General features: G+C 37.5%; 1 protein-coding gene across 1 annotated transcript in view; it reads right to left on the bottom strand.

Annotated features, from left to right (window-relative positions):
- Positions 1 to 793: 793 nt before the first annotated feature.
- LOC132142540 (hedgehog-interacting protein-like) overlaps positions 794 to 15,463 on the bottom strand; it is a 32,996-nt gene continuing 18,326 nt past the window's right edge. The window contains exons 9-13 of the mRNA XM_059552491.1: positions 14,273 to 14,396; positions 13,583 to 13,713; positions 10,897 to 10,981; positions 2,160 to 2,308; positions 794 to 2,054 (exon numbers count right to left, since the gene is read on the bottom strand). Of these exons, the coding sequence (XP_059408474.1) occupies positions 1,858 to 2,054; positions 2,160 to 2,308; positions 10,897 to 10,981; positions 13,583 to 13,713; positions 14,273 to 14,396 (686 nt within the window). The 3' untranslated portion in view covers positions 794 to 1,857. The remainder of the gene's footprint in view (positions 2,055 to 2,159; positions 2,309 to 10,896; positions 10,982 to 13,582; positions 13,714 to 14,272; positions 14,397 to 15,463) is intronic.

Below are 15,463 nucleotides of genomic sequence, written 5' to 3'. Positions count from 1 at the left end.
TCAGTGAAAGCTGTGTAATATTTATGACCTCACTGATTACAAATTTCTAAACCCAAAAGCCCCATTGTGATCCCATTTTAGACTAGTTTAAATCATATTAGAAAAATGTAACAAAAAAGTATGAAGTATGGGAACATTTCTATTTGGAGTTATAGTGCATTTTGCTAACTCATCTACTGGATAGTGTTCAACCAACAACAGTTTGCTCTATAAAGCATCAGTTTTAGGAGGGATAGTATGGGGTTTTGATGAGATCATAGACCATATTTAACATCCTATTCTAGTCATTCATGAGCAGGGATATAAAAAAAAAAACTGCCTCTAAAATTATAGCTTGAGCCTTGTATTACATAAACATTACATAGTCAGAAGGAAAGTTCTATTTTTTTTCTGTCAAAGCTCTCTTATAGTAAGAGAACGATGTTGTCTTGTCAATAGAACTGTGTAAGTATTTAGTACAATATATCAAATTAATTTACAGGCTTAATGCAAAACTGCTCCTCTCCCATATATTATTCATTAAAAAAATAAAGGAATCCTCCTCTATTAATACAATAGGAAATCTAAGTGTTACATATCTCAGTACAGTACTATATGAAACTTACACCAGTCACCAGTCTTGATCCCTTTTGTATATGACAAAACGGAATATGGTTTGGTGTTTAGAAACAATAAAAATATGGAGAACATTACATGAAGCTTTCCATTGTGACAGTCATCGAATCTGTGAAAAGACCATTATTTGCTAGGGTTTTCCATATATATATATATATATTATATATATATATATATATATATATATATATATATATATATATAAGCTTCTGTACTTGATATCACACAGAAACAAAAGATATATGAACATTTTAAAATATGATAAGATATACAATTTGCAATGAAAGCAGCGTGCATGGTCATGAACAACTGTAGGAAAATGATATAGCTGATACTGCAACTTTAACCAGAGCAGTTACCTCTTCAGGGTAGTTTCTACGCAAACCAGTCATCTCCAACTAATGTATTAAATTAAAAATCAAAGTGACTGTCCAAACTTTCTTATAGATTTACATTTCACTTGATGTTTTCATCTAAATGAAACATCAATGGGATACAATCAATATTCAGCTTGACTTGCAGGATCCTCAATGATCATGGATGACATCTAAGCAGATCCGTTTCTAAACTGAATGTTAACTGGCATTAAGTCCCATCATAATGATTCTCCAGTTATACAAAGACCCGCTGAATAAGACTAAGTCTACTGTATGGTTTTGCAGCTGTACTGACAGCTACTTCCTCTCCATTCTTCAAACAACCTGTGAATCCATGGCAGTGATTTTCTTTATTGTGCAGTTCAGTTTGGTAGACTGTCCATCTGACTTAACTAAATGAGTGCTGTAATTCTTGACTCCCTAAAATCCCAATTAGTCCTGTAGTACAAACCGGTGCCCATGTTGAGATTACACCGAACATGAGTTGGTCTCATGTGAGGTTTCCAGTGCTTTCTGAGTCCACCTGCAGGGACACTTGACTTTAAAGTGGACCAGAATTTACACACAATACCAGCAGTAAAAACCGTGGAGCCCTGCATGGGACCTCCAACATGCGACCCCTTCAGCTATGCCTGTTGAGGTTCCATTGGTCACCCTATTATTGTTTTCTGTGTGTTTGTGCAAAGGGGTGGGAGTGCAGGTAGTGTAGGGGAGCATGGAGATCAAAGCCTGTGGCTCATGAAACAGTGGTGGGAGAGGAGGATCAGATGAGGGGCAGTTGGAGATTGGGGATGGTGTCCTGAAGGCCTCCATTACGTTTAGTCTGCCAACCAGTGAAGAGCGCGTTATCATCCTGCCCTGCTTTTTATACAATATAACTGGTGAGGTCCAGCAGGTAAGACGTCATGTTAATGATGTGCTCCAGGATGCTGTATTTCTCACCATCCCCTTGTGTCCCTCGATCTCCTTTCTCACACTGGCTGCCAGAGAATCCTTCCTTGCAGAGACACTTGTTGGGTTCCACACAGACCCCGCCGTTGCGACAGGCCGGTTCACATTTAGCTGCAAATGACAAAGAGAGAAAAGTTGAAAAGCCATTGAAAAAGTTTGGAAGTTTGCACAACTTTGAAATCAAAGACAGATAAGGTTCTCTGATTAGCTCTGTACCTCGTAAGCAGAAGGGGCCCTCCCAGCCAGAACTGCAGCAGCACTTGCCAGTTGGTGTACAGTGGCCATTCTTGCATTCACGAGAGCAAGTGGTGCTTAGCATCTCTGGATTCTCTACTGGCCGTCTGCACTCCTTAGGGACTTGTAGCCTGCATGAGTCACAGAGCATTGTTCAACTAAAGGTTTGCTTTTCTCACCCTACACTCAGACATATTTTCCATTCCAGATCACAAACTAAACACTTGCCAAACATGCAATAGTGTATTAATCAGGCAAGTATTTCATAAACAAAATTATATTTGGAAAACTTGTTTAGAGACAAAGAGCCATTCTATCATGGGATGGTCACGCACGCTAACTTTTGCGATATGAGCTGTATCTCATTTAAGAGGCTCTGTCCTTTTGGAGGTCACCATTTGAAGTCATCAAGGATGTCTTATTTAAAAAAAAAGTAACTGTATATCAATAATCATACAATAATTTGTTGTATGACTGTTATTCCTTGTGAGGCGTTTAATACCTTAATTTCTTTCTTCGCAATCTAACGGTCACTTTTCTTAAATGAGACTGCCTTGATGACATATATGGATGATATATACGACCTCCGGAGGATGCAGCATCCAAAATGAGATGCAGCATTGGAGTGGAGACTTACTTTTTTTTTTTTTTTTGCAAAGATAAAGATGCACTGTTTAAAATTAAAACTGCAAGCAAATAACATTTTTTTAACTGTAAGTGCATTAATTACATTATATGTGATGCCTAATTACTTGTAGCATTTAAAATGACTGATTTGAGTTTTTTTTTTTTTTCATTTCAATATTAATATCAGCCATTTATCAGATCAAAATTATTATCCTCTTATTAGTACCAAGCAGAATTTGAACCTTGGTGCATCCCTACACAAATACATCTATATTCTTGAATGTTTGGTTGTCTCAAATAGAGGCTTTCTAAACAGTTACCTCTAATTTTATAACAGTAAAAATACTGTATTTTATGTTTACAGTCACTTGTTTGTGGGATGCAATCATATGTTGATCTTTTTATGTACTGTTGTTTACAGACACTTTACACAAAATAAACCAATGACAATTACTTAGACAATCAGGTTAACTGTACACGTAAATATTTAAGATAGTCATTAAAAAAGTCACTGAAAAAATTTATATGTACCCTGAAATTTGTGTTTATGTTATGTTTTACCACAACTATACCACAGATTATTATTTACAGGGTTTAAAGCAACAGATTAATTGAAGATTAATCTGGCAGTTCTTCTATTGCAAAAGATCTGTGACTGTGAAAAGGATGCTACTTTATATGAATAGACAAAGACAGAATTATTAATGTGATTAGTTCATGTTTGTGAATTACTTAATTCTCACCTACATCTTTATAATGCATTACACCTATATTCAAGTGTGTGGGAATTGTGTTAATACCTACAATAACACATCTAAACCGGAGCCCAGTGTGGCAATATATGGAAACAATAATGTTTTTGTGCGTAATGGATTTCAAATGCAAAACCTCAGTGTCAAACTAAGTGGTTTATGATGAACCTGTTCTGAAGTTCAGCTCTACAAACATTCTTATGCCTCACTCAGCTAAACACACTGCTTAATGAGCCAGGCAAGTCTCTTTAATGGCTCTCTATTAGTGAGCAGTAGGGCTGTTGACATACCCAGCAGGCCAGCACACACACAAACATACTGTAATTGGACTCCAGTGAAGCAGTAACTGTATGGGAAACAGCCTGGAGAGCTCTTGGTGAGTTCACTTCCTGTGTATCTCACTAGAGGTGGCGTATGGGAAAGTTAGGTGACCAATGATTCTGTGCTTAACGATGAGGGTTGTGGAAAGAATGGAGGTGGAATCTGAGCATTTAAAGCTGAAGTGTGTCATTGTTCCTATGTTAAAATACTTGCGATTTATGTGCAGAGACTATAAGTAAGCAAGTAAGCCATTTTAAGCTTTTATGAAGAGTGTACATAGTGTGGGCAACATCACACAGCATTCGGTTCAGAAATGACTCCCTCCACCTTTAATGGTTTGGACTGAGAGCTTAAGATTTTAAATACTTCACCCCAGTTTGCTAAATGCTAACACATTACTGACACATAGCATCATTTCAGTTGCCATTTCACACCATCTCATTAACAATATATTGGTCCAAAGGCAAATTTAACTGTGTCCAGTTACCTTCTAATTTCCTAAATGCATTTCATTGCTTTGAATATGAACAATTAATTTTTGCATATGTATTTTATTGACTTGTAATTCCTTGTAGTTAGTTCTATTAGACTTTTCCTATCACTTAAGTCTGCTTAGACCCTTCCTCTTACTTACAATCGACAACTTTTTTTGATGGACAGAACCAAGTCTCAAGTCTGATGTATGTCATATAATGCAGAAGAAAAGATCTGTGACTACTTTCATTTCATTGTGACTATTGTGATATAAAATATGGATGAAATAAATATTATATATCTATAGTTGTATAATATATATTTTAGTTTCAGCAGACCAGCAGCAACAGTTTTTTTTCTGATTGCTTTGACACATTGGCTGAAATCAATTAAATTGTGATTGACAGCCTTGTTTCTTCCTTCCACCTGTCATAATTATAGACTTATGCTTCTTTCATTTCCTCTTCTCCTGTTTAGTTTTATTAATTTGACCTATGCTGTGTCCGGAAAATCTAAAATGCTGCCTTTGTAGGATGCAGGGTAGGAAGGCATCAAGGCACATCCGAATCCAAAGTTAGCTTCACTTCCTGTCTCATGAGAAGCCTAGTTGATCGATTTTTGATGGCATTATAGATGTTTCCTTTGCTGCCTTTGATATCGCATAATCCTGTGCGTATCATTCTGTGATAGTTAAGCTAAAAAATAAACATGGCGTCTGAAAGTTGTGTTTGGTGGTCAGATTTTGTGTAAATGTATATTTCTGACTAACTTTTGCACATTTGATGTTAGTTCTAGAGAGAAATCAGTATTAGAGTAATTAAATTTAGTTTTTGTCTTCACTTTATTACTTTAGGCAGTTCACCTGTGTTTTGTTAATTATCCTCATTTGGTCTGTGTATTTAAGTTGTGGCCAGTCATTGATGTTGATTTGCTTGTGTTTGGATGTACCAGCATTAGGAGTGTCTATGTGAGAGAGTGGGATGTTGGATCCCTGAGTACCACTGACAGCTTAAGTGACTGATGGCAGGAATAGGGTGGTAACAAGGGAATTGTGGCCGGATGTGCTGGGGGGTCTAGTGGGGGTGCAGTTCCCATGCTCCCCTCAACAACAATCAGCACCCATATCAGGTCTCCATTGTCTCTTATCCACACTTTTGTGTGTGTGTGTGTTGTGATGGGCTGTTACGTTGTGAAAAAAAACAGAGACAGACAGAAAAGATGAGGGAGAGAAAGAAATAGAGATGGATACTGAAAAAGAAAGAGAGGGAGGGAACAGAAAGAAAGAGGCACTCCCCAGAGGATTGGGCTAACACTGTTAATGATGTCGGGGTCAGTGGCGCTACTAAACAGTTTGTATTACTGGCAGGGTGGCCGTGAAAACAACACCTGCGGCCATGGCACTTGACAAAGACAGCTGGGTCAACAGGCACTGTGGGAATGTATCAGCTCTGTGAGGCCACTTGCATAAAACACAGACAGATTAATTAAAAGAACGCCCCAGCTTATTAGTTTAAGACAGGCGTGTTGCTTGAATGGGAGGTTGAATGCATCAGCTGCCCAACTTCTCTTTTTTGTGATTGTTTGGCACAATATGCCCAGTCCCCGTTCTACATTATCTATCTAGGCAGAAATCATCTACACTGGATGTTTTTAGTGCTGTAAATGCATGTGATTCTGTGGAATCGATTTAGATGTTTTAAACCTAACAGTACTAGACAGTTATTACTACTGTAGTTGAAAACGTAATTATTAAAGGGTTAATTCACCCAAAAAATTTAATTAGGCTTTTTACTCACCCCGAGGCCTCCTGGGTGTATATAACTTTCTTATTTCAGACAAATTGTCTTTTAATTTGTTTCATGGCACTCAATGGGTGTTGCATTCCTTCAGTCCAAAATACGTGAAATAAAAAATGCCCTTCCATAAAAAAAAGTGGCTCACACGGCTCCAGGGTGTTAGTCTCAGACGTCATGCCCACAGACTGTTGGCTAAACGTCTGATGCATATGGGACACAAAAGTGGAAATACTTCAGTGTAGAAGTATTCTACAGGTTTTCCAGGAGATATTTGTGACGGGTTCTTTAACGTTCCGCCTGGAAACAAAAATGCTGTGGCGCCAAACCCCCTCAGAAAGGAGTGACAACGATTGCTTATCAGGATCAACTAAACACTGGATATTCAAAAGTATGTCAAATATTTAAAGTTCGCGGCATAGAATCTTTCAAATATGTCAGAGTTTTACATTGTGGTGACATTTCCTCGCCCCGAAATGTGATGTTGAATGAAACTAACTATGACTGGTTGTTTGACATGTCGGTCAAAGGGCCTCAAGGGACTTGGCCAATGAAAACTCCCTTAGATTCCAGACCTTCAAGAGTCAGTCTGAAGGTCTCGCTATGCAGTAAACAAAGTCCCACTGTAGTGAATCAATGCGTTTTTGTAAGAAAAATATCCATATTCAAATTTAATAATCACTTAAATCTAGCTTGCGCTCTAACATCTAATTAGTGACCGTTGTTTGGTTTTGATTTCTCTGCTGCTTTTCCGCTTGCGTCACTTCTGAGACTTCTTTTATAGCCTGAACAATGAGAGCAAGCTAGATTCGAGTGATTTTTACGTTTTGAATATGGATTTTTCTCTTACAAAAATGCATAGATTCACTACAGGAGGCCTTTGTTAACCCCCCAGAGCCGACTGAGACACTTTATTTTTATGGAAGGGTGCTTTTTATTTCACGTCTTTTGGACTGAAGGAATGCAACACTTGTTGAGTGCCATGAAACAGCTTGAAAGATAATTTAAAAATATATATATATAACTCCGACTGGATTCGTCTGAAAGAAGAAAGTCATATACACCTAGGATTGCTCAGGGGTGAGTAAAACGCAGCCTTATTTTCATTTTTGGGTGAACTAACTCTCAAAGCCAAAATATTTCATAAATTGGGTGGGGAACTTGTACAACATGGTGAAGGATGGGTGGTCCATCTCTGTTGAAATCTGTGGTGTTTTCTGCGAAATGGGTAATGACTCCAGTAGCTCTGAGCTTTTCTTCAGGAGACAGTTTAATATCTTTTGGCTTAACTTGTTGGCTTTGATAACTTGTTGAGTTATTTGATGAAAGCAAGCACATGGGTAGAGGAGTGAAGGGCTGAGGGGTGTTCAACGAAGACAGTATAAAAAAGCCTTCGTCAAGTCACTCTGTGTGACTCCTCTGTCCTTTTTTGTTATCTCTCTCTTTTATTAGCAACTCTTTGTGGTTACATTGTATAAAAAATGTAATGTGCATTGTAGCTGTAGGCCATTTAGTACCAACCTAAGGGTCTTTTTTCAAGGGGAGTAACACGGTTGTGAGCAGGAGAGATTTAGGACAGACCAAGAAATAAAGAAGACTTGTAAAAGATGGAGAGCTGGAGAACACTTTTTAAAAATGTTTGTATATCCTGTTATTGACACACACACACTTAAGCCTAGATGAATTTGTAATATTTATATTGCTACAGAAAAGTGCATCTAAAGAACCTGTTCGACACCTATTCAGCCAACAAAATCCAAAGTTATACTTGCTTTCTTTATGAAGTATCTTCAGGTCTGTGGTTCTAAAATTCTGTGAGTGGAAAAAATCACTTCAGAAATCGTTCAAGTAACACTCAACCAAAACTCCACATCTGTTTTGGTGACAAAACAAAGAGAAAAGTGTTTCTGAGATGTGTTCTTCAAACATTATTTGGTTTCTACTGATATGTGTGGATGTTGTCATTCAGCTGTCAGAACAGACTGTATCTGCCAAAAGTATCACTATGAAGTTCTCATTTCTGGTAGCTTCCATGGGGTGAACTCTGTTCTATGGACTAAATTTGACTTACATTTCAACATACAGTAGCATACACTGGACCAGTGAATAGTAAAACTGAGGATGTGCGTCAGTTTGTGTTTAATATTACAGAAAAAAAAACAAATTATAAATAGTTCACCTACTGGCATATTCTCAGTTATTGCCACTAGCCAATAAACAACCCTAGAGTCTCTCTCTTGTGGACATTGGACATTGGTACCTGTACTTTTCAGTGTGGGGTGGCTTATTTATTATTCTACATTAACAGACTGCTAAACAAACTCGGATGGGTGCAGTTACTGTAACATCTCAAACATTTGACTTTTTATATAATATGGTACTCTATGATATATTTTATACTCTCTCCCCTACCCCACAGTTCCACAATCCGAAAAAGCTAGGTGGCAGATAATATTCCAAACACAATTCAGGTATTTTGAAGCCCCCATCCTTTGCAAGTATGCAAAGCTTAAAAGGCAAAAATGTACAAAAAATACAAATGTACAAAAAAATTTAAATGTTGGACCACCCCACTTAACAGTGCTAGTCACTCAGAAATGTTATATCACCTCTTTAATTTGGTAATTAGATCACAAAATGTGACATGATATATAAAACAGTGGATCCAACACCACAGGTCCTACAGACTAAACAACTCCAATCAACAGTGGAAAGAATTGTTATTTGGAAAAATGCAGCAATGCCAGAAAACATAAATAACGTAAGTTTGAGGGGCCTTGTTTAGGAGACTCATGGAAACATCTGTGGTAATTAATAGACATTAGACTTGGGTGGCACTGTCGTCACCTGGGTATACAGTGCCTCACAAAAATATTCAAGCAATTTTCTTGCTGAAATCCTACATGCAAATATTGGTTTCTTTGATATCTGATTTTCATAGTTTTCATATTGATTCAATAAATTTTTCCAGTCACTTTTTGCAGCAATGACCATCTCTATTTATTTATTAAATGTGATATTGGCTCATTAATCCAGGGAGATTTGCACCAGGTTTCACTATGGACTGGAAAAATGTTTGGATTGAGATCAGATTTGACAGGGTCATTGTAGCATTTGTTACTGTAATTTATGTAAATGGTGTTGATACATATTCTTTTTATAGCCATTTCCTACTGATGAAACACAGCCCTTATGATGCATTCGCCAACATAATTCACTGCAGGTACAACGTACACTAAGATGTGGGCAGAGTTAGATTTGCCCCACACATATTGCTTTGAACCTAGGCCTTATCTGGAGCACAACTGAAACAGGGCCACTACTAAGGCATCTTCAGATGTGCCGTCTCATGGTCCCCTATACCTATCCGTGTTACAAAGAACTCTTATCGTATAATTGACTGGCGCACCTCTATGCACTTTTACTTCCTGTTTGAATGGAAAGTTTTGAGGAACAACCAGTCAGTGGTTCCCACTTCCAGATAACTGAACATCTTGATCTTGTTTTGTACTTTTCCCTGGAATGGTTGTAGTAGTTTACATTTTCACAGTCTTCAGTCCTCACTTAAATAAGGATGCATAAATGATTTTTTTTTATTATTCAGAATATGCAGGCTTTTTAAGCAATTTTTAAGTCATATGACTATGTAAACTTAGACTAGATATTATGGCAAGGAGCCTTATTTAAATGTATTTAAATTGGTTTTAATTAGAGACATGACAGATCTGCCTGCGCCTATTGTAATGTCCCTTTTTCCTGGAAATGATATATTTGATCTATTAAAAATGCAAACACTTGGCAGTTGTTATGTGGGAATTCATATGCTCATTTCTAATAGATGATATGCCTTTCATATGTACTTTGCCTGGTGAGAACAACATATTTTCAAGATCTATCGTAAAAGTGGCTTTTAGTGGTGTACAACACACGGGCTAAATTACGCCATATTGAAAAAGCCCATTAACATAAATCCTTTAACCAACTCCATTCACATGTTTTGAATCTCTCGCCATGAACTTGCACACATGTATGTCAATTGGATAAATTTGGTTCAGCCGCAGACTCACTAGCATATGAACGTACTCAAGGTTCTCAAGGAAAACATTCCCTCTGTTGAAGACAGGTGTAAGTCTTGTCTGTCAAAGCAAGGATAACACCCAACCGACCACACAGGCTTGCTACTGTAGTTAACCAGCGTTGTGTCTGAGCCACCTTAATTGTGTTGGTGTTAAAAAACACGTTACACTAACATTTGGAAATGGTATGCTTACTCTACAATTATAGCCGAGGTTTGTGTTGGCTAAGAGCAGCATTTGTGTGATGAATTGTTAAAGGGATGCTAGAGCCCTTGTGCGTATCTGAGAGCGAAAATGAGTAACGGAATAATTCACCAAAAAAGAAATATGTTTTCTAAAATGTCTCTAAATTGTTTGGTCCACACAATGAAATTTAATTTGATGAACATTGCATGAACAAATCCAGTTCTTCAACATTCTTCAAAATAACCTTCTGTCTGATGGTATGAACTAACCACGCAGATGTTGAAACCATAGCACGTAAGAAGAATAGCGAGGGATATTTTGTAAAGCGGAATAAAAATGGAATTAATTACGCGAGTTTCAATATTAGCATTGCTCAGCAGTCACATCACATATTTCACATGCGAGCAAAGAAAATGGAAAAACAGAGAGGCTGTTGCATAAACTCGGTTGTATACAATATGTTGCTCTGTGTATTCAAAGCTCAACGCACCTTTTAGGGTCCACCAACTTGTAGAGTTTTCCGCTGTGCGACTGTATCGCTGTGCTTTTGCTGGAAGCGAGGATGTAGACCTCGCCTGCAGAGGAAAGAAAACATGTAGGTCTTTTGTCATTTGTCTCATTTGTCTTCTCTCACCTTCCTTCCTTCCTACTCGTTGCACTTGACACTTGTGCATGAGAGGGGTTCGAGAGGGCCTCATTAAATGGTCATGCAAGTAATTTAATGAGGAGCAAGCTTGCAGCACTGTGCACAGATTGTAAACATGTGTCAGGAGACTGCCATGTGGGTCTCAAGTACAGCCTCCACTGAATCCCTATTACAAATCAGCAACAAATGCTATCTCTCCCTCACAGAGGCCCACTCTTGGCAAAGCACAAGATTTATTCTCTGTCACACTTGACCTGGTGTTTGGATTCAAGAGTTTATGTTCCCTGTGATGCACTGAGCTGTGGGGATATTACATAGTGGCAGAGAGTACATCCTAGCAGGAGTGAGTGGGCATAACTTTACTTTGGCAAGCCACTCTCAGAGGGACTGGCATCAAGTACACATAAACATGACCCCTATTACTATTCCAGTAAGCCAGAAATCAGTTATTATCAATGTTGAAAGTAAAACTAAGGAAATGAAGGAGACTGCGCATAAAAACCCTATATGCTGACAGATTGTGCTGACCTTTGATTTCCAATTGTACTGTCTGTTAGCAGCAAAAAAGAGGAAGTAATCTTTCAGGAAACTAAAGGAGTATTGTGTCATAGCAGCATGTTCCTTGGAGGAAAGATATTTGAAAATGGGAGGTAGGACAAAGGATTGGTTTTCTTTCTGTTCTGTATCATTCAGATGACTCTTGGATTCAGGAGCCATTTTTTTTTCTCCTGTGACTACATTCTAATGTAAAACGATCGCTTCATTAGACTGTCTAAACCAAACAAATCCTTTGTTTTCTTTTCTTTTTTTGAGAAATGTCTGTACTTACACTACTTTTCAAATGTTTATGCATACCAAGCATGAGCACACCATTTATTTGATCAGTAAAAAGACTCTTTGATGAATGGAATTCAAAACAGTATTTATTTGAAAAAAATTTTTTATAACTGTATAAATGTCTTTACCGTCACTTTTGATCAATTTAATGCATCCTTGCTTAATAAAGCATTAATTTATTTCAATTAAAAAAAAAAAAACATTCAAACAATAGTGTATGTACCGTCTAGGTAATGTAGTTTTCAAAAGAAAACTTGATAGAACCATAAATAAAGGTTATGACATGCCCCGTTTCCACCGCAGGAACTTTACCCAGGAACTAGGGACTTTGGGCTGGTACTCGGTGTGTTTCCACCGCAGGAACCAGGAACTCAATAAAGTTCCGGGTAAAAAAATGCCCCTCAGAAAGTCTGAGAAGCAGCCTCACCTCGGCTAGACCTTCTGATATGTGCCGCTGGCTCTGATGTCTCTTTAGTGGTTAAACATAAAATATAATTCAGCTGCGGGGTAAATCTAACAGGTTTTCTTTGGTCTGTCTTCAATTTATCTATATGTTAAAATGAAAATAAAAAAGGCAAATCTATATAATATTTCGTTTCATTGTAATGGCTGTATATCCCTGAACTAAGTACATTTATGCAGCTGTTATTATGTTTATATGAAAACGAAAGGAGGCAGTGGTATTTTATATCCTATTTCGTTTTATTGTAAATATACTGAGAGGAAAATTGCAGTAGCCAAAGCGAGTTGAGTTCACGCAGCATTGATTGAGTTCAACCACTATTTATTCGGATCATGTTCAAAATATTACTGTTTTATTGTGTCATGAAATGTAATTTTAAAAGTATTTCAGGCGAGAATGTAGTTGTTTAAAACTCAAATCTGTGGTTTATTTATAAAGACAGCGCCTATTTAAAAATGTGTTTCGCCGATCTCAGAGACGGTGAACTCCACGCGATCAGCAGGAGCTCAGTGATCATCTATCAGCCGAGAAGCAGCCTCTCCTCGGCTAGACCTTCTGATGTGTGCCGCTGGCTCTGATGTCTCTTTAGTGGTTAAACATAAAATATAATTCGTTTTGGGTAAATCTAACAGGTTATCTTTGGTCTGTATTCAATTTATCTATATGTTAAAATGAAAATAAAAAAGGCAAATCTATATAATATTTTGTTTCATTGTAATGGCTGTATATATACACATATCCCTGAACTAAGTACATTTCTGCAGCTGTTATTTTGCTTAAATGAAAACGAAAGGAGGCAGTTGTATTTGATATCCTATTTCGTTTTATTGTAAATATACAGAGAGGAAAATAGTAGCCATGGTCAGCTGACTGAAGTTATCAAGTATATGCTGCTGTTTGCGGATTTACTGGACTTGCGTCGTCGCAGATATCACACTCCCGAGTCCAATGCACAAAGTCCGCACTACCGAGAATGCACGTCCAAAATCAGCGTACTTTGTATTGAGAAACGCGCGCAGACCTACGTTACCAGTCTATTTGCCTAATCTTCCTGGTACTTTACACTGCGGTGGAAACGCAGAAAGCAACAGGTCTGGGGGGAAAAAAGTTCCTGGGAAAAAAAGTTCCTGGTACAAATGTTCCGGGTAATTTCGGTGGAAACGCAGCAAAAGAAGCACAAAAAAGTGCGGTGAAATGAACACACATTAAGCTTTTTGAGAGCTCACTGACCTAATTCATCTTCGCCAAACCCCAGGATGTGGCCTACCAGTGAGGAACTACAGGAACTGCCAGTACCAAGACAAAGAGGCTTCTCTTGCCACAACCTGTCTTCTGAAAGCCTATGCAGAATTCTGAAGTTCCTGTAACAATCATAAAGTCAAGGGTTAAAAAATCCTTAGTCCTTGCTCTATCTACCCTGCACAAAGTCTAGCAAACTTAAGAAAACATCTTAATTTTTACAAAATACAAAATTACATGACAAAACATCAGGCATAATTTACTGCTTGGGATTTCCAGGAACAGTTCATTTTCTACAGTTTGTCTCTCACTGTTGACAAAAAAGGCAGGCTGATAGTGAGGATGAATTACAAACCTGCATAAAGTGTGAAAAACATATACCAGCGGCCCATTGACCTGGCAAGAAACCTGCTATCAATTTTCCCTGAAAAAGCTCTTTTTCTTCATTGGGGTGCGTGTGGAGTGTGTTTGTGTTGGCACAGTCAATAACACAGGAAAGATGACAGTTTCCATTTGCAGTTTAACATTTACCAAAAAATACAATGAGGAGCAATATGAAAATGTAAGCTCAGTATCTGTTTTTTTGGAAGCATTACTATGTTCAAGGGTTACACTAAGCAGTTTGCACACTTTTGCATAATTATTAATTATAATATCACATCATATAATAACACAGCATACCCATTTTTGTCTCCAAATACATAACTTCCATAAAGTCTTCTTGACTGACATCCCCTGTAGATGAATCCACCAATTGGGACGGCACCTTCATTTGACCCCAAATCAAACATAGATGGCTCATTTTCTGTGGACAGACAAGCCAACAACTCACCATCAAGAAATACAATAAAAGCAGACCAAGGTAACAAGTCAACATGAGTTTTAGGTTATTTTAATGAGTTATTGGTTATTCGAGCTTCAAAATTCAATTGAGTTAACAGAAATCCTCTGCATTGTTTAAATAACTCAATTTCACACGTTTTACAAACTAAATGTCTTCAATCACAATCCTACATGTGTTGCAAAGTTGATTTATCCCCATAATAACAGTTTTCTTTGTTTGTGTAAGGGATATTCACGTTTACCACAATCCGTCAAGAGACCATTAGCACTTCACACAGGCTGGTTTTAATTAGATATTCCCCAGACGGGTATAAAACACTATGTAAACTTCATATGGAGGGCTATGTTCATTTCACTAAATGTCCTTATTAATGTTCAGTTTGAGCACTGTTAAGTTCACATTATAGCTCAAATTGATTAGGAAAAGGACACAAGAGGAAGGGGTGAGGTAATCCTACAATTACCATCCAGTGTTTATGTATATTTGTGTAAGTTTGTATGGCTACAAAGATTACAGCAGCTTAGGGAATGGTGAGTATTCTAACCTTATATTCAGAGCCCAGTAAAACAATAAAATGACATTTAATGGAGTACGTCATTCACCATGGAGATGGTTTAACATGGTAAAAGGCTTGGGGTTTGGGGTAATTTGGCACACTTGCGAGACATATTTTTGAAGTTTAAATGCATTGGTTGGGAGAGAGCCATATTTGTTTGCTGCCAAAGTGTTAGGAGGAGTACAAGAAAGCCAATCCATTACTTAGCCATAGGAAATAATATATACTGTAAATACACTTCTGGTACTGATTTAGGGTCGAAGTTAGCACGATTGAGAGATGGACTGACATGCTGGTCGTTTTGTGTTTCAACAATGTACTAAATGGCCATATAAATGCTCTTTGACAGCAATAAATAATATACTTGAATAGGTACTTGCAGTTCCCCAGGGATTAAAATAAGTATTTTTGTATTTAAAGTGTGTTCTCACGTTTTGAAATGATAGTGTTGTAATAGTATTCTTGAATAAAG

This window comes from Carassius carassius, chromosome 6 (assembly GCF_963082965.1).
Source record: "Carassius carassius chromosome 6, fCarCar2.1, whole genome shotgun sequence".
Taxonomy (NCBI): domain Eukaryota; kingdom Metazoa; phylum Chordata; class Actinopteri; order Cypriniformes; family Cyprinidae; genus Carassius; species Carassius carassius.
The sequence above is the reverse complement of the archived record's forward strand: the minus strand, read 5'-3'. Positions and strand labels throughout refer to the sequence as shown.